We start from the raw sequence: 19,975 nt of genomic DNA, 5'->3' as shown, positions 1-19,975 counted from the left end.
TGTTACTAATCACATTAACAAGCTTCTAATTAGTCTGAAAGTGAAGCTGTGAAATGGGATTTAGCTTTGACTTGTGGTGGACATAACATCAAATAAACAACAGCTCCAACTGTTAGCCAAAAACGACTCCATTCTTAATTATACACATTTGGATAATGTCAGTAGACCAGAACAAACAAACCAAACCCTGGCTTTAGAAGGGTCCTCTTGCGTTGTGCCTCCGTAACTTCTCCCACACACTTGAAAGGGGAGGGGTATTCACTTTGTTGCAGTCTGAAGCCTCACGGCTAGATGCCACTAAATCAAGACATGTCTCGGTTGCCCCCGTCTCCTGCCCAGCACCAGAGCATCACTAGTCTACTTCTTGAGTTAAACACGTCACCAGGCATAAATGGCAGATTTAGTTTTCTCATCCTAAATGTTTCCCCATGAACTTAAATACATCTCACATGTTTGTTTCTTTGTTTTATTACAAACAAAATACAGTACAAAATTTCTACATATTTCAAGGCAACATTTTTCCTTTTTTCAGTCGCTGAGAAAAAAAGATCACAACACTTAGAGCTTAGAAAAATATGCCTACAGAGGTCAAGAAAATGGACCCATTTAACATTTTCTGTATTTCACTTTCTACATATTGTGACAGAGCACATTTAAAATAAACTTTCTAAATTAATTGCAAATCGTGATTTATTATTTACAAGATGTCAAAGTGGAGCCTGATGATAGAGAAGGAAGGAGTTTCAGTACATGACTTAGTCCAGACTGAACAGAGTACGGTGGATATACAGTGCATATCCCATCATGAGCACAGAATGAGAGAAATCCACAACCTAACACGGTCTGAAAGCCCTTAATATTTGTAACAGATGTGCTGATAGTAGCCCTCTCAGGAGTGTGACTGTCTTTCTAGGGCAGTGTTTAGAGTTGTTGATTTAGACCCGGTCACTCCTCTCCCTCTACAACGTGTATGTGTATATGTGTGTATGTGTGTCTATAGTCCATGAAGGGTGGAGCTGATGATGTCCATAAAGGTGGCTTCTATGCAGTAACAGATCTGGACATCAGGGTCAGCGCCGCCCAGTTCCTCTGCTGTCCTCTGGGGTAAAGTCAGCTTGGAGGAGGCTTCTCCTGGAACCAGGGCCTCCTGTGGTTTCTCCTTCAGATACTGCAGGCCTGAGGATGCAAAAACGGCTAACTCATTATGGATTTTTATTTATAACCTTTAAATGATACTCTATATGATTATTATGATGGCGATTGATCTACACTACAGATCTGTTGGCAGTTTCAGGTATCAGGTAGAAGCAGAAAGATTCTTCATTGTCATGTTTGAATGATGCTTTAATTGTGATGAGAAATAAGTAAATGGTCAACAAAACCACAATGTAACTTTTTAATTTTTTGTGTCTGAATACAGCCTATAATTAACACCTTTCAAAATGTACACACTCAACACGAGACAGCCAGATGACATTAACTGGGACACTTGGATGGAAAAGTCTAAAACATGTCCAACATTAAGAGGAACGCTTACAATCACTGGTGCTTCGGGCTGGATGAAAACTACTGACAGTATTTGCAGAGTAGGAATCCAGTCAAAGATCATTAAAGACCATTACAGGAAATCTTTAATGGATGCTTTTGTTTGTTTTATTTTTTTCAGAACTACTCAGCTGTCAAAAATATTGAAGCAAGTTGGATTAACCTTATTAAATTTAATGCAGGCCTACTTTAGGAAAAGTGTGGTGCTGCATTATGTAGGGCACTTTTTTATTTTATCACAAAATCGCTCCTGCATGCGACTAACTAGAGAACCAGTAGTTTGAGCTCATGTGTCAGGGTACAGGGTGCAGTTCATTTTGTCAATATAACATAGTGGCATTTTGATAGTTTGATAGCAAGCCAAAAATATTATATATGTATATATATATATATATATAACATTTTTGTGTCTATTCCTACAGTTGAGTCATTTTATGTTGGCTTAATAATTGGTGTTTAACATGAATAATAATAATAATAATAATAATAATAATCTGGACAGCACTTTCCATGCAAGTGCTAATAGACTACTGCTCAGTGTTGACAGCACGTGGAAACAGAGGCAGATCTGGGACACCCTGTTTTAGTACCCACACCCAAGTACATGTGAGAGGAGGTTCCTACTTGATAACCTCATTATATATTTTCACCTAACTTTTCTAACCATTAACATCCAGTCTGATGGTGGTTATCCCAACAATGAAAACTTAAACTGGCATAGTATTATAATGCCAACCAAGGGATTAACTATACTTACGGGCGATGAGAGGGTCAATGTCTCTGGCTTTGGTGGCCACGTCAGAGGCACAAACTTGACCCACTTGTACTAACAGGGCTGCTACATCATCATAGAGTGGAGGGAAGGCTTGACAGAAGGCCACCAAGCATGGCAGCGTGGGCATGAAGAAGGAGAAACGCTTGGCACGAGTCAGCACTTAAGAGCAAAACACACACACAGACACACGCACAGAGAACAGTACACTCAAATTACACTCAAAACCAGTGTACAAACTAATAGGTTGGTACATGCTGTACAGTTATGTAATAGAAAAGGAATGCTGCACTAGCAACCAAAGACCAGATGGTGGCAGCCAAATACAGAGAGAAAAATATTAAGACATGCTGCTTGACAACAGCTGTTATTTACAGAATGTGTTGTGGTTTATAGAATACAGTGAGTCTGCAGGGGGCAAATGTCACATTCAATGACAGAGATGTACAGGTAAAATTGAAGTATTGGTGAATAAAGGAGGTTTAACCAAAAGCATGAAAGTATGAGGTGTAAAGACAAGCAGTTGTCTGTTCACTGACCTGTTAGAAGTGTGCCCATAACACTGATGGCCAACCTGGCCACACTGAGCGACTTGGGTAGAGCGTACTGGGTACACAGATATGACAGCAACTGGATTGCAAAGATCTATGGGGACACACACATTCACAACAGCTACAAACATGTTCCCACTTGTTTATTTAGCAAATATGCAAACATTCAGCAGAGTGCACCCAATAGGGCTGCTTTAAAAGAAACACAACATTGTGAGAGAGACTCTGGCACAAGACCAGGGCAACTCAAGGATTTCAAGCCAGGAAAAAGAGAAGAGAGGGGAGGTTGGGAGGCCTCACCTGCTTTTCCAGCTGGGGCTGGGCCAGCAGTTCTGGGATGAAGTCCAGACAGATATGGATGGAGGGGATGCCTGCCACAGTTAGAGGCAGCAGAGCTTGAGGGTAACCCTGACAGGGAGAGACAGGGAGGGTAAGGAAAAGAGGGAGACAACAGGAAATATAAAACTTATGACAAAAAACCAAGAATGAACACACAAGTGCTTTTATATTGACCGTGTGTATAAACAGATGCCTGCAGCAGCTTTTGCTTGGCAGCGTGGTCAAGGGTGGATTAGTGTGACAGAGAAAGGATTGAGTTGATGAAGTCCACCATATGGCTGTCTGCTACTTATGGGAGTGCAGCAGTCACTTACCACTTATGTCATAGCAGAATGTGATGACTAATGGGGTCAACATGACTTGGCGCTTCTTGAGAAACTCAAAAGGTATTTTCAGCAATATGGCACTATCCACTTAACTACTCATACAAACGGTATTATCATTGATAACATTACTTTCTCATGGAAATATTTGGAAGGAAGGAATCTAGTTATGCAGGAATGTCATAGAGTAGCACCCGAGAGTGGTGATTTAAACCACAGGCTCCTGGACTCAGTCCTGTTACAACACTCTCAGTGCTATGTTTCCGACTCTGTAAACATGTCAGCCTTCCTACAATCACAATAAAACAAGTTTTGTATGTCCAGCCCAATGCATGTTTTCCACACTTGTGTTTTACCTGAAAATGGACCAACTTGGCGATGTTGGGGTCGGCGATGAACATCTGATGCAGCAGACAACAGATGAGACATTGCACCTCCCTCAAGTCGCTGAGCAAGCCTCCTTCTGTCTCAGCATCGCTCACGCCCCCCCTGGCTCTTGGCCCCAGGCTTCCCTGTTTCGATTTCCCTGGCACGGGGTCCCTGATGCTACTCAGCAAGCTCTCCGTGTTGGCCCCCAGCTGCTGCTCTTCAGCGGTTGGCAGACACACCTCCAGGAGAATCTGGACAGCTGCGCTATCCTGAGGTTAAACAGAAACATGTGGTTTGTAAGGTGGGAAAGGTCATCACTAACATTTCCAGTGTCATTTCAAGTCATGTTATTTCTCCATTCATGCTTCCCCAAACTCTGATGATGTGGGGGAAAAAAAGGATATTTCCTATGAGAGTGTGTGTCAGTGATTAAAGTACCTGTGCAGATAGGAGGGCGTTCTTCAGCTCCTCTCTGGTGACCTCGGGTGTATCAGGCTGTCCAGGCACGCCCAGGTTTGAGACTGTCTGGCTCTGCCGATCAAAGTCAGCCGTCTCCTTCAAGTGGCAGTGTAGGTAGGCTTTTGAGGCCAGCAGGTACCCATTCAGCATGTGAAGGACAATATCCATCAGAGGAGGACACCTGGAGGATACAAACAAACAAACAAACAAATAAAAACATAGGTCAAACTTGTAGGTTAATTATTTTGGTATGAATAGCAGGTATGCACAAAAATCAACAACAGGTAAAATCCACACAGCTTTCCTGCTAGATAAGGAAAACAACAACAATATAATAGATAGCAGCACAGTGGAATCAGCGCTACATTAAGCTTTATTCATATTTCTACCAGAGTTTTGACAGGAATTATTTTCACCTGTCATAACAAACCAAATTTAAAAAGAGTAAATACTTCACAGATTCAATAACCATATTTGTTGTTACTACCTTAAAAACATTACAGAAACTCTTATAGAATATGTTTAAATTTAATACAACTCCTTTTAATATTTGTCTAAGATAATATACTCATACACAGCCACAATTATTTGGTAATAAAAAACCTTATTTTTTCCTTTATTATTCCTTAAACTTGACAGAGTTGTGTTAATAGTCACCTGTACACCCTCTGATCACAACGCAGCACAATGAGAGGATCCACCATCAGGTCATTCTGAGTGTATCTCTGCTGTCTGAGCAGCTTAGCTGACAGCTGGAGAGCATTTACTGTCATCACCCACAACCTGCAACACAAACACATGAGTTTCAGCTTTTAGTCATATCACACTTTTGGAGTTTCATTACCCAAACAATATCATTTCAAAATGAATCATTTTTTCTTGTTGAGACATTGTTGAGCAACATTTGAAAAGACTGATAGCACATGAAAAGATACTGTTTATGAGAAGATAACATAACATCTCTGGTTAATAATAAATGTTATGCCAATCCAGATAAACTACTAATGATGAACTAATCAACTTTTAACCTTTTTTCCTAAATGGATTTATTTAAGGGAAATGCTACACACGACACACAGTGAGGTTTTGACTTCAAATATTCAAGTCACTCACAAATTACCCCGTGGCAGCATTTCACCCTCAACCTCTCTTATCAGACCAATGATAAACTATAAACAGCAGCTACTCCTGGAGTTTCAAGTCTCCCTGCAGGTGGCAAACTGGCATCAGAGGATCTGTGTGAAATTTGACACTGCTGCCCTCCTCCTTGATTGACAAGAGCCTATCGTCCAGCCCTCTGCAGCATTCAATACTACGAGAGGGAGAAGAGTCATAGGAGGGGGCAATAATCCCTTACATCTCCCTCGTGGAGGGTCTCCCTCAGTTTACCTGCCCTGAGCTCTTCTTGTTACAGAACCCCGTTTTGGATCGATAGGATGTCTGCTCAGAGCTTTGGTAATTGTGCTCCTGTTGGCCCAGGGGCAGAGTGAGGGTGACCCTCTTCTGTCCAGAGAGCTCACACAGGGCTGACTGAGTGGCCCGGCTCAATACCTCTGATCTATTCACACAATAATCACTGAGCAAGAAGCCCAGGGTGAAGGGCAACAACTCTTGTTCCACAGGTCTTTGTTTAATCCATTTGTGAAGTCTAAGAGTAACTTTACACAGCCAAGTCAAGTTCTATTGCACTACTTTTACTGAGAAGACATACAATTAGGAGGTTAGCCAACAGCCAAAAAGGTAATATCACTTCTCTGCCTGAATCTGTGGATTCATATTCACAATCTAATTACATAATTATGTGGTACTTATTTGGACTGTATTGATTCTGAGTTCCAATACCCAAGTGATGCCATTCATTTAAAGAATAGAAATAACACTTTAAGGCAGAAAATATACCTTATCCACATGAATATCAATTAAACTGTACAAAAAACCTATAACATTTAAATTTGCACAATGTAAACAAACGAAAAATATTTCAATTCACATCAGGTATTAATCCCCAGTGAAATTCAGAAGTATTCTCACAGTAGTATTTTCTACTCTATGTCCACGCCATCTAATTGAGTCCAGATCATGTACCTGCGGGGCATCACAGTATTGAGACCCATCCAGAGCTTGTTGAGGGTCTGTAGTATTCGGCGAGGCACAGCAGGCTCCAGCAGCAGAGCCGTGCTGGCTGTGAGGGCCTCTGCGTAAGGGATCAGATCTCCGGGTGAAAGCAGCGTTAAATGCTCCAGGATCCGCATCAGCCTGGGACTGCTGGATGGTAATTTCTGGAAGGCTGAAGAGGGAAAAGAAATGGTTGACCTAACCGTTAAAGTCTGTTGTGTTCCCTTCAATTTTCAAGTAAATTCACAATCTGACCCCTGCTCACCTCCTACCATCACCAAATGCAAGGAGGCAGAGGCACAATATTTCTATTATTTAACATACATGTCAGTTTCTAACTAATGAGTTCTGATGTCACCATAATTCTGAAGATGGTCGCAATGATCCTAATAACACACTCCTAGATGTATTACACAACACAATTGCGGAGTTGAATTGAGTTGAATTAAATGTAAACGCATACTCTACATTAACCTGCACAACGATGTGTGAAACTGATTATGTGCTACACTCGCAGTTGGTTGAGGATCTTTAACAAAGAAGAGCCAATTACAGCATAATCCTCTAAACCCTGAAGGATTAACCATTGAGATAAGATTTCAGTTGGATAAAGGCTTTCACCTGTAAATGCCATATTGTCTTCCTATATTCAATCTAAATGACTTCAGAGCACCCTTTAATTGTATCTTATTAACTCAAGTAGTGCCCATTACAGTTTCTATTATTGTCATGTGTGGCACCCCCTACACACACACACACACACACACACACACACCCACACCCACACCCACACCCACACACACACACACACACACACACACACACACACACACACACACACTCGCCCCACCCCCACCCTCACCCTGGTGGAGCTGGCTCTGAGTGTATCTGCAGGTGTTGCTGGGCAACATCATCCTCCTCAGCAGGGGCAGGGTACCAGTCACCTCCTCCTCACACACCCAGTCCTCCACTAGACAGAGGTGAGGGTAGTTGGTAGCCAGCAGCCTCAACAGGGCAGAGTGTAGACCTGGAAACAGGGAAAGAGAAGAGGGAGGTTATTTGTCAGTTTATTACATCCAGAACACATCCAGAAAAAGCATATGTAGTAGATTGATTACGTAATGTGAAGTCACAGCTGCGATCTTGCCGTGTGACTTGCATATAATACGTATTCAGAAAAAAACATGAATATAGAGTAGCAACCAAATGTTAACTCTATGTCTCACCCCCGAGCTCCTGCTGCAGTCCCTGGGCTTGGGTTACCAGGTACTTAATGGGGATTTGGTCCATCAGGGCTGCTGAGTAGGACTTTGGCTTCTTCTGCATTAAAGCTATAAAAAAAAGAAGAGAGAAAAGAGGGTGAGTGAAGTAAAGAAACAATTGGGCAGACAATATAGAGACTAAAAACATAAGGCAAGAAAAGGACAAGACAGAGCATAAGTGTTTTATTTGGCTGTGTAAGGACGCCAGAGCCGCTGTGCCGCTGTGTTAGAGGCACGGAGGTGATTTTTCATTGACGTGGGTTCATTACAACTGCTGATGGGCTTCATTACTCCTTCCTTGAAGGCTGTGGGAGCACTTGGGTAAACACAGCAATTAAAGACATGGGCATAAACTCTCACATAAATCTGGCCTAATGAAGGGCAAGAGGAGAGCTCGTCATGGGAGAGAATAAACACTGACTAGGCTAACTGCTAATGCTCAATCTAACCTACAGCTGTCCTAGTTAGCCTAGCTGCCGCAGCCATTGTACTTGGCTCTTTGTCAGCCCTCCATTTATTCTCTATGAAGCAGCCAACTTTGGATGCCCAGAGAGAAAGGGATGAATGACTGCACAATCCAGAGTGAGAGCATCTCCTACAACTTAGCACGAGACAAAAGCTGCCTTTCTCCTTTCACTGTCTGACAAATTCCCTCCATCTCAAATACAACGCCTCCTTCAGTGGAGGAGATGACAATGGATGCTCTTTAGACAAGCAGAAAAGGGGAAAATAAGAAACAGAGAGGAAGTGAGCCAACGGCACAGAAGAGAACCAGGCACAGAGCGGTGTTAGACGAGACACAGTTATTGTCTTATTGTGTGTACCCAGTTGTTTGGTGCTGGCCAAAAGGTTCTCCTCATAAGACAGGATGTAGTAGAGGATAAGGAGCTGGGTGGTGATGGAGTAGCGCTGTCGTCCTCCTCGACTAACCTCCCCTTGCTAAAAAATAAAGAAGAAAAAAACAAAACAAAACAGCTACAGATCAGGGACAGGCAGCACAGTAGGGTCCACATTATCAATGAATGTTGGTATACTTTGAAAAGGTTAATCTGCAATATAATGTGGAAAACTTAAGTATTCACCATTAGAAACACACAATTTACTCCAAATTTCCAATTATCTTATTATATTATAGCTTAACTTTTTTTTTTTTTTTTTTTTTTTTTAAAGTTCTAGATAATTTAATTTTATTGTTAATAGTGCTGAAACTTACTCTTCATACTTTTTGTAATGTGGTTATATATCATCCATAAATGAATCCTGATATCAACAAAGGCGTATTTATTTACAGACCAGAAGTAGCTGCAGGGATGGGGATGAAGACTATAAAGTACAGTGTGCAGCAGTCCAGTAGAGTTACTGGAATCCAACAATAATTATTGCTTTAACAATAATAAATACAGTAAATTCAGGTTGGCAGAGAAACAGAAAGAGAAGGCAACGCTGTGTTAAGTTTCCTTTATGAGACTTAGTGGACTCCTTATTCTCACAATTGAAGAAGAGGAGAACTTCGCCTTCAAATATTCACACAGAGTTAGTGAATGTGGACAATTGAACCACATATGCTATGTACAGTGCCATTAATTGTTAAAAGTGTAGTTGGTGTGAAGCCCTGAGGTTGACTCACCCCAGCAGAGGCCTGGAACACATTGAGGATCTCCTGCTCTGTGATAGGCTGGTTGGTGGCCTCTGGGTTGGCCTTGGATGCTGGTGTGAGGATTGAGTTGATGTAGGCGTCAATTAGGGGAATCAGCTGGGTGTGGATGGGGGTGGTTGTCTCACAGAGCTGGCGATAGATCCAATCCTAGAGGACGCACCCAAGGACAGCACCGGAAGGCAAAATGTTTTAAACAGACATAACACTTAGCAGTTTGCCATCTAGTCATTATCATGAGTCACCTAGTGCACAGCTCCTACCTTGATGGACACTTTGTGCTTGGTGAAGGCTCGGCTCCGGAGCAGCTGGTATATGCAGTGAATGGGGAGGAATCCTGTGATGTTGGCACTTAAGTTGTTGGTCACTGCAACCCTCACTGCGTGGGCTGTAACCACCTACACACAGCAGATATAATACACAAGTTATCAATAAAGCAACATATTGACAAAGAACACCTACATAACAGTACAGCCTCACATCACTCAATATTATTGAGAAAGCTATGAGTTACAGCATTACACATAAAATATACATATACATGTAAGATTGGGCCACATGATGATATACTGTATACTGTCAGACTGTATTTGGCTATTAAAGGCAATTCATTGAGCATGACCATGTTGTGGATATTTTACAGGATTTTTGTCAAAGTGATGAAGTTCCTTGATTTTCAAGATATTTAATTCACTGACTAGACATTCACTTCATATTATATTATCTATATACAGTTTGAACAACTGAATTTCTATATAATATATCATAACATACAGATATAAGATTACATACACTGTCATTGAATCACCCACACAGATGTAATGTAGACATCAAATACTATTCCTAAAGTAACATGATATGTAGGAGGGGTAAACTGCTGTGTATCATGACAGTTTTTCATGTCACTCTGAAATTAACTCAAGAAATGTTATAAATGTATAATGAATTTATGTCATTTATAAAATGTAATAATTATACACATACATACTTCCATCCAAGCAAAGCATCAAATTATTAAATCAAGCTACTATTAATTTATAAAGGGTGTTAGACATCTTCATTTGATGGGGTGATGTAGCATGTAATTATAATCACAGTAAATGTAATAATAGTGTTTCCTGAACATGACAATTTTCTAAATCAAAATATTGTCCTTTCAGAGGGACATTTTATTTTATTTTGTTCTAAATTGTCAAACTACATGCTGCTACATTCCTGATTTTACAGAAGCTATTGATGAGGGAAACAAATGAGTGTTTTAAAAATCATGGAACACTGTATTAACAGGAGGCGAGTTCATCACTGCAGGTAAAAAAACAAGAGTGGACTTATAATGCACGTACCTGTTCTGTGAAGATCTCCTGTGTGAAGATAGTCTTCATCTTGCTTAAAGAGCTGGGTTTGATGGCAATCTGTAGGAAGTTAAACATGAGCAAAAGAAAAGAATAAAGAACAACAGTGGTAAGTTTACTGTGAGTGAAAATAACCTGCAGGCAACAGTGCTGGCATTTTGTAATTCCCTCCTTTCATATTTCATAAGAAAAATTCTACATGGCAGGCACAACATTGAATTGATAGGATTGCCCTAGGGGTGGAAACAAACAGGCTCTAAATCCAATTACATTACACATCTTAGTGGAAAATACACTGAGACAGGAAAACTACTTAGCACACAGGCAGGAAACAATAGTGCACTTAATAAGTAATAAAACAGCAAATTGGCCACAGGCTATAGAGTGTCTTGGTAGATATGTGTATGCTGCAAGTGTTTCATCAGTGATATATTCTTTATATGCGCTACTGCTGCAGTGGAGGAGTGGGGCCAGTGGCTGGTCAGACAGACTGATGTATTGATCACTGCCTCCCTCCCTCCCACCCACCTACAAACCTTACCTTCATCCCCAAAGTAGAGCACACCAACTCAATAATGGAGCTGAGCTGGTTGCTATGGAAGTACATGGCAACCAGTAATAGCATCTCTCCAAAAGAAGCAGATACGCCTGCAGCGCTGGAAGGAGGAGGACACACATATGCGAGGCAAGTGAGAAAAGACACTTAGACTTGTTGTTAATCCTGCATCTTATAGGACAGAATTTTAATCAACTGATTATGCTGGTTGCATCAACCCACACACACACACACACACACACACACACACACACACACACACACACACACACACACACACACACACACACACACACACACACTTAAGACTCTGTGATGATTTATGCTTTATGGACTATAGTCATAAACACACACACGATTGCACTTATAATTTGTTGTTAACACTGGCCATATGAACAAACAAACCAACGCTCCATCTGAGTTTGCTGACTTTATCACTGCCTATTTCCCATGAAGAGCAAACATTTACAGAAAGAAGATCAATGCCCTCCAAAGACTGGACATAAACAAAGCTCACACAAATTAAAGTGTGAATTCAGATGTGGAATTTACCACATGTAACTGGTCATCTCAGTCTGATGTCCAATGATTGCAGCTATAAATCATGAGGCTACAACAGCTTCCTGACTTAGTTAATGAATCCCAAATGCATTCCACATTATTGTTTCTGTCTGTCTCTTTGATTTGTCACAAAGTCTCAATATACTCAGACTCACAAGCTCCTCTAGAGAGGAAAACCAAGACCACACAAGTGCAACAATAAAGAAGACAGTTATAGTACTGAGATAGAATACACTATCAAACAATCACTGAGGATAAAACCATGAAGCCTTAAATGAGAGGGAAACATTTGACATAATAAGAGCAAAAATGTATAAGTCTGTGCTTGTAAATGACAATGGGTGAACCTTGTCAAAAGGAACATGGCTGTCAGAATTACACATTGTTCACTTAATATATTTATAAAACATGAATATTGCTTTATAATACTGGCTAATGTTACTTATTATGTAAAAGCAACCACATCCAACATACTGGCATAAATGTTTACACTATCTGTTTCAAGGGTTTACAATATTAAACAGTGATATATCATGGATGCTATAGGATTTTAAAACTACCTCATAAGCTGGTGGAAATGTTTAGACTGGCAGTGTAATAAAGAGCAGTACAAAAACCTTTTGCTATCACACTGCATGCTAAACCCAGACATATCTTCCAGTAACTGTAGCAGAGGCCATGCTTTATGTACACACAAATGAATTCATGTGTACCAACTCTATACAGTGTAACCTATTTCAATATTATTATTTGATTATATTACTAAAGTGAGTCCAAAAGATCTCATGTTGTGTTAACTGTTCACTTAGAGAAGAGAATTTGAATCATAGTATCTTGTTAAAGTAATGCCCGTTGTCATTAGTGTAAATGTGTAAAGCTTCTTACCTCTCAAAGTATTCCTCCTCTTTGATCATCCAGCTGAGCCACATGACCATCAGCTGCTCCTGCTCTGGAGTGCTGGACAGACATAGAGGATAATGTTCACACTCCATAAAACAAATGACTGTGAACAACTCTTTTTTCAGTCAAGACAACACATGTTAGGTGAGTGGAGTTTGTGAAACCAACCTACAAGTGTTTGTTGAATAAAACAAGAGTTTTAAAAGTAGGAGTGAATAAGACTAGCTTCATGTACCTGACCAGAGTAGGGAAGGCCAGCAGCTTGCAGAAAGACAGGGAGACAAAGCGAACGCCAGCAGGAGTGGCGGGAGGCCGACTTGTCATCAGCTGCAGCAGCTGCTCGGCCTCTTCATCAGTAGGTCTGGAGGAGGATCACAAAAAGAGTATTGTTTTTAAGACAAAAATTAACCCCAAATTCACTGCCTGTGGAGCTTTTTTAATTACTGTACTGGACTAACGTAAACATTCTGAGGTATAAAAGAATGCTGAAAGTGGGAAAACACTTACTTTAAAATCTCAAAATCAAACTCAAAAAATGTAAAAAAAAATATATATATATATATATATATATATATATATATATATATATATATATAAAAAAAAAAAAAAAACACAACAGATTTGTTACGTCATCCTCTTTTACCTACCTGAGACCTGCGATGCCCATCAGTGCACAGTAGAGTCGGAGCAGAGCGCTCGCCTTCACCACATGCTCCTCTCTGAGGCCGGAGTACCCTGAGCCGCCCTCTTCCATGTCACCGTTGTTGGGCACATGGGTGCTGCGTGAGCGCGGCAGTATGGCGACCAGCTCCAGCAGCAGCTGTCTGCGCATCTGCCACAGTACCGAGCTGCTTTCTCTCTTTCTCTGGCAGCGCAAAGAAAAAGGAAACAAGATATAAGCATGAGTCAACAGCAAAGCTTCCATCCAAATGTTTATACGGACGCTCAAACAAGCCAGTGTTGTTGCATTTTTTGTTTGGTAAATGACTTGACACTTAATTATTGTGGATTCATTTTCTGTCAATTAATTAATTGAACAATCATCACAGCACCAGCTTCAATGCAAGGTCTAACATACAGAGTAGGGAAACTGAAACATGTACAGAAAGTTTGCCACTGGCTGCAGAGAGCTTTTTCCACACAGCTGAGGCAGAGCTTTATTGTCTATAAAAGAGATAATAACATTTAAAGAAAGGAAACATAAACATTTGATGACATTTGCAGTGAAAGGCTGATTGTAAAACAGTATCTGCCCTTCATAACCTGCCAAAATGCCAGCAGATGGACAGATATACAATTCCATTCATAACGTTTGTGTTATTTTGAACATTAGCTTCAATTTGGGCTAACCTAAAATCAAGAGCTGACAGATAGGAGAGAGAGCAAAGAAAGAGGGGGTAATGTAAAGCAAAGGTCACATGCAATATTTGAACACTGTGTCTGAGAGAATGCTGTTACTCAGTATAATGACTACATGCACATTACAAACCCAGGCTCAACTTTAAGTAAGGTGATAACCAATAAGTGAAATCATTATTCATGTAAGCATGACCTAGTTTAACTTAGCTCCTTTCATCCAATAGACTGAGATGTAGTGACTGTATGTTTGCTTTAACATGCTGACACTGATTGAATGTGCTACAAGAATACTCTTGTCTCATCATCACCTAACACAGTGTATTTGTGGCTCAGTGTCCTCTGCTCAACATAATGAAAAAAATGCTCATACTCTCAGATACTGATGTTGATCTTAACGCATCAGTCTTCTCCATGTAAACATAATGTTTATTTGTGTGTAATTAAACAACAGTGCACACAACACAGAATCAATTATTGCCCCTCACCTGTTGTCCATTGCGAATGAACATGCTGAACCAGGTACGCACTTTGCTGTTGGTACCCAGTAGTAAACCGCTGACATAAGAGACGAGAGGACTGACTGCCTCATCTGCTGTATCTGGTTTATAATCCAGAGTCAGAGCAACACCCAGACCAGGCAAGTGGCACTCCTCCACCTAGGAATAAACAAACACACAGGATATTATTATATTGGGGATTTCTTCATTTTTGTGTTTGTATTATTACTTTTTCCAACCCACTTCTAATTGTTAATGAATTTCGGAAATTTCAAGTCTATTCTGAAGTAGCATCTGTAGCATCTGATCAATATATTAACAAAGACCAGCTACCAACAACTATGACAGATTGGATACCAAAATGCCCTAATTTCAGCGCAACACGACATCAATTCCACCCGACCCTACTGTCTGAGACAACGAAGTACAGCAAACTATGAGTCCTGCTGATGCATCCCTCAGCAAGGCAATGGATTTCCGCCACCTCCTGGGGCCTTGCTCAATAGCCGACCTTGTGCTGTAACCTCCCTCTGAGAAGGGGGGCTACAAGACAAATTTCTCCCTTCAGGGACAGTATCACAACATAAATCAGCAAAGAGAAAAATATGCTGTATTTCTAACCTTGATGAAGCCAGTGTTTGTGTCGAACTAGAAATAATATAGTCACGTTGAAGTGGAAATGATCAGAAATGACTGTGATGTTTAGGTGTCATTTGATAACAACGCCAAATATGTTTTCTTGCAAATCAATTAACATGGCATGTAATCCAACTTACTTTATCAAATATAGTTCAATTCTAAGAGGTCAGGTTTTTGACACCATTTATGATCAAAGACACTATTTTTTATCATGACAGACTGAAACTGATAAGATGTGAATAATATGCAGAATACTAAAAGTATAAAGGCGCAAGTAAAGTTTCATCTTAAACATCTATAATTAATGTGTGGATGAATACAGCAGCTGTGGTGGATCCCTCTCTCTCTTCAGATTATGGATTAAGTGTGAGTTTCTTCTCATGTTAAGAGTATCACTGACCACCATCGCTCTGATGTTCAGGGCCTGTGAGGGGTTCATCTGACAGAGCTGCCTCAGGGCTTCAGTTCTCCGTCGACCACCGACACTCTCTTCATCCTGACGCTCTCCATTCTTGATCAAACCTCTGCAAACTGTAAAGACAGACATGAACATTTAATTTAAGTACATAACACAACATTTAAAAATACTTTGGACTGTTGATTTTTCATGGACTTTGACATTTTAACGCTTTGAATTAAGCAATTTGGCATCTGCTTGCAACATGCCAACTCAATTTGATTTTCCTACATCTATATTGTATGTCATGTTTGTTTAACCATGTAATTCTTGCCTAAAGGTCTCCTGGTTGTCTGTATATCACTGACAGTCCAGTGTATCGTTTCTCTAATGTTATGGCCAAGTGATGTTCCTCCATAAAGACCCTAAACCCTGGAATCATGGCTCATTTATTTTCCTGTAAATAAGATTTAACAGCCATCAGAGGACGGCATTTCCAAAGCCTTATCTCATTTCCCCAGTACTTTTCCACAGCTGACAGTATTAAAAGACAAAATGTTAATGGTTGACTGAGAGTGGGACATGCACTGAAATGATATTAGTTTCCGTCTCTGCCACTTCTGGATTATTTCACATTGTCATAAAGGAGCTGGTGGAATTAGGTCTGGTTACCAGCTTGTGTCAATGTGACAGACCAGAGCTGTATCCCTCACTTCACCGTTACATCAATTCACTTCACTTTCAATTCAATGAAATGAGGTCTTTTCCAGAAGCAAAGCCAACAGGATTCCTTGATGTTGACTGCTATGTAACACACACTAATAAGCTATTGACTTTGCTCTGACCCTCTATGTGATAAGGAGTCAGTGGAGAGGATGGGCATCCTCTTATAAAGCGTCTCTGGCGGCACACAGAGCACTCTATATGAGCCAAAGTGAGACAATAATGTTCATCATCAATCAAAGATAAATACATGCACCCTCAGGCCAGTGGCATGGCTAGAATTAAGAGGGGAAACCACTAAACTAAGAAAAAAACCATATGCTGGCATCTCAATAACTGTCTACCTAATATAACGCAGGGGCAAATTCCTATTTCTGCCACAGCGGGTACACTTATCAACGATATATGGAGCTATGCTGCCAATTAACCAGCCACTCTGTCGCAAATTATCAGATGACAGCATGCACAGTGTTGTGGGGGCAGATGAATTACCTTCATTGAAGCTGTCAGGAACATTAGCAACTAGCAGACACAGGAACCAGTCTCCGTTGCGGACGTGAAGCAGAGCCTCTGCTACATCCACAATGGGAAGCAAGGAAGGTAGCTCTAAAAGAAAAGAAACAAAACACACACACACACACTCTAAAAAACCATTTATCAACTGCAGATGACACCATCACTGAAGTCACTTATTTTCAGGTTGGCTTTACAGAAACATTGAATAATTTTACTTATATGCAGCTAATGATGGCCACACCTCACTATCAGCAGTTTCTGATACATATCCTAAATTAAGCCCTCAAAGAAAAATGTAGATTCCTATGATCTAAATAGTCAAGTACATTTTTCACAATAAAAGCCTTTAATGGTAGACAGAAAAGTTTTCAAAGAAATTTCAAATTTTTTTTCAGATGTAAAACCATGTCTACAAAAATGCATGGTACACAAAGCTTCAGTTTGGACCTCCAGATGAATTCTACATCATGCCACAAACTTTCAAATATGCAAATGCCATTCATGTTATTGACTAAACTCTGGATTATCTGGTTCTTTTACTAGAAATGAGCACACTTGTTTACAAAAGCTACTGTATTCAACACTGTCCCTTTTGAGCCTCTGGGGGAAAACTATTAAGAAGATGAAAGGAGTTGGATACCTGCTTGTAAAATGCAAAGGACATCTGCGACTTCTTCCAAGTAAACAGGGCTTTCAAAGAGTTCAGAGGACTTCAGGAAGAATTCTCCATTTGAGTCTACCACCTGAGAAACAACAAGGGAAATCAAGTCATCCTATTAGGTAAAGATGAAAGTACTGAAGGACAATTGTAGTGCTCAGAAACACATCATTTCTTTGTAAATGTGAGAGCAGCTGCCAGAAATTTGGATGCCAACTTAAGCTTTGATTAACAAGTAGAGGTGCAATCAGATTTCTTTCATCTGAGACCACGAGTAAGATATTTTTCATCTTTCTGTTATTTGCAATAAGTCATTCATGCTTTACTTTCCCTTTATTTAGACAACACTGTCTCTCTGTATTCAATCATCAATCAGATAGCACTCTCACATCACATTCTACAAAATGCAGCAGTTCAGATTTAGGCTGGTTTCAGTTGCCATTTAACTTCATTAATATGATCAGTGTACTGTGATTCACTGAATTATTTGGGGACCTCTGACCGTACCTTATTCATGATAGCCAACAGTTCACTGAGGGCCAGCCGGAGTCTCCTGAGGGGATCACTGTGTTCAAACTCCAGGGTAAGACCATGCTGTAGCTGTGACACCAGGATGCTCTCTCCATTAGAGCCACCCGCCTTGTGCCTGGCAGAAGAGACAGTACATGAGATATACTGAAATTAACTCCAGATAGGTTTTGCAAAACAGTGGTCCGAGTTTTTCCTGCATAAAGTAATAAATGTGTGACTTGATCAACAAAACAGAGGCACTCCATTCTACTCAAGACTAGAACCTAACATTTATTGTGTACCTCAGCTGTTGCTCCTTTCGTGCATCCTGCTCCAAGGCATGAAAGTCAACAGATAACAGTGCTACAATGGAGTTGACAGCTTCTACTCCAGAGAGCAGGCGGAGGATGAGCTTCTTGTCCTGAGCCCAGGACTGGCTCTGATCAGCTGGAGCACATAGAGCCATCCTCACCAGGCAGGGCAGCAGCAGCCTCAGCTCTGGGTCACTTAGAGCAGCCAGGCGCACCACGTCCACTTTCTGCATAGCTTCAAAGGCATAGGAGCTGACGAACTGCAGCCCTGTACTGTCTGCCATCTCTCTGCTACTAAACCCTGTGGGAACAGGCAGGTCGGACAAACAATTTAAAGGCAGAATATGATGCCATCTGGAGTAAACAAAGAAGAAAAAGTCTGCTAGTCAAAACCTCTTGTTGAGCATGAGCAGATGTACTGTCTTACCATCTAGGATACACTACAGAAACTCCACAAAACTGTACACAACCAAAGCAGAGTTCGTGTGACAGGACTAGCTTGAGTTAACAGCAGTTACAAAGTGGCAATGCATTCATTTCTGTTTTACAACCATTATCTCACACCAATGACTCATATATTCCATAGTTAATTTGTGTAGATGTGTAGATGTTTAGTTTGTTAGTTGGTACCAAATAATGTTATGGTGGCTGTTATCATAGTAATGTTAATAACAGAAACACGGTAAATAATGTCTATGGCTAACTAAGCCTAAAGTCTGTGCTAATGCTAACACCGGGAAGATAGAACAACGTTTAACTGACCCAAAATTTCCTCGACCACATTGAAACGTACCCTCTAGCAGTGAGTAGCACACACACACGTTTAATGTATGTCTCGTTGAAGTACAAGCAGATACTGTTACGTTATCGCTCACCGTTAACTCTCACTCTAGCTTATTGACGCTAACTAGCCGCTTGCTAATACTAATTCCCCGTCTCCATTGATTTTGTAGCGCCTCATAGCATGCTACTGGCTAGCAAGCTAAAAGCTAGGCTAACTTGTCAGACGACAATACCCGCGTGTACTTTCTGCTCTGTCTCTGTTTTGAAAAGTCTAATGTAAAAACAATAACTCGACAAGAATAGTCTTACCTCACTTATTAGGATGATACTTAGTCTTTTTAAAAAAAAGAAATATCAGCCTGGAGGCCGTCAGACCTTGGACTCAGCCTCTAGGGAAGTCCTAAGATAGCCAGTGTCAAAGAAAGAAGCTCGACTTAGCTGTTGCCGATAGGTTTATGGAAATGTCTTTGCATGTTTTCACGCCCTGTCTGTTATAGATTCCGCATGTCCACTTGGATCTTATCTGTATCTAAAGTGATTACTGTGTCGGTGTGACAGTGAGGGATCTGTTCCCGTCAGCACGGCGGAGCAGCGCTGTCTGACTGACAGTGACTACAGGCTGCATGATACTACTGTGTCCTGCCTCAGTCAGTCACTGATCACACATGGACTGGGCTGACACAGGCACACTATTGGAAGACTAGAATGGGTAGCTTATTTCCTTTACAGAAGAAAACCGAAAACAAAAATCAGTGACGTAATATTGTCCGGTTTCTCAGATCACGACTCTACATTATTGGGGGAAATAGAACAATCTGATGAGC

General features: G+C 40.7%; 1 protein-coding gene across 1 annotated transcript; it reads right to left on the bottom strand.

The window, feature by feature from the left end:
• Window positions 1-458: 458 nt before the first annotated feature.
• ints2 (integrator complex subunit 2) lies at window positions 459-19,742 on the bottom strand. The gene is made up of 25 exons (XM_053331480.1): window positions 19,461-19,742; window positions 18,360-18,669; window positions 18,055-18,193; window positions 17,530-17,632; window positions 16,866-16,979; window positions 15,654-15,784; window positions 14,603-14,773; window positions 13,406-13,623; window positions 12,994-13,119; window positions 12,744-12,815; window positions 11,283-11,397; window positions 10,733-10,801; window positions 9,653-9,787; window positions 9,363-9,539; window positions 8,560-8,674; window positions 7,700-7,804; window positions 7,336-7,500; window positions 6,444-6,645; window positions 5,016-5,141; window positions 4,338-4,539; window positions 3,887-4,168; window positions 3,169-3,276; window positions 2,857-2,962; window positions 2,303-2,479; window positions 459-1,176 (listed from the first exon to the last, which is right to left on the bottom strand). Exons 2-25 carry the CDS (start codon window positions 18,650-18,652, stop codon window positions 995-997), a joined length of 3,633 nt encoding a protein of 1,210 aa, XP_053187455.1. The 5' UTR covers window positions 18,653-18,669; window positions 19,461-19,742; the 3' UTR covers window positions 459-994.
• Window positions 19,743-19,975: the final 233 nt, after the last annotated feature.

Source organism: Scomber japonicus, chromosome 13 (genome assembly GCF_027409825.1).
Source record: "Scomber japonicus isolate fScoJap1 chromosome 13, fScoJap1.pri, whole genome shotgun sequence".
Taxonomy (NCBI): domain Eukaryota; kingdom Metazoa; phylum Chordata; class Actinopteri; order Scombriformes; family Scombridae; genus Scomber; species Scomber japonicus.
Note: the sequence above shows the minus strand (reverse complement) of the source record. Positions and strands in the feature narration are given on the sequence as shown.

What these genes read in the sequence shown, in the direction of transcription:
- ints2 (XM_053331480.1), bottom strand. Translation starts at nt 18,652, where the DNA reads ATGGCAGACAGTACAGGGCTGCAGTTCGTCAGCTCCTATGCCTTTGAA. An exon ending in AGCACAAAGTGTCCATCAAG is followed by an intron (nt 9,540 to 9,652) that starts GTAGGAGCTGTG and finishes TGCGTCCTCTAG; the next exon opens with GATTGGATCTATCGCCAGCT. An exon ending in AGCCCCAGCTGGAAAAGCAG is followed by an intron (nt 2,963 to 3,168) that starts GTGAGGCCTCCC and finishes GTGTCCCCATAG; the next exon opens with ATCTTTGCAATCCAGTTGCT.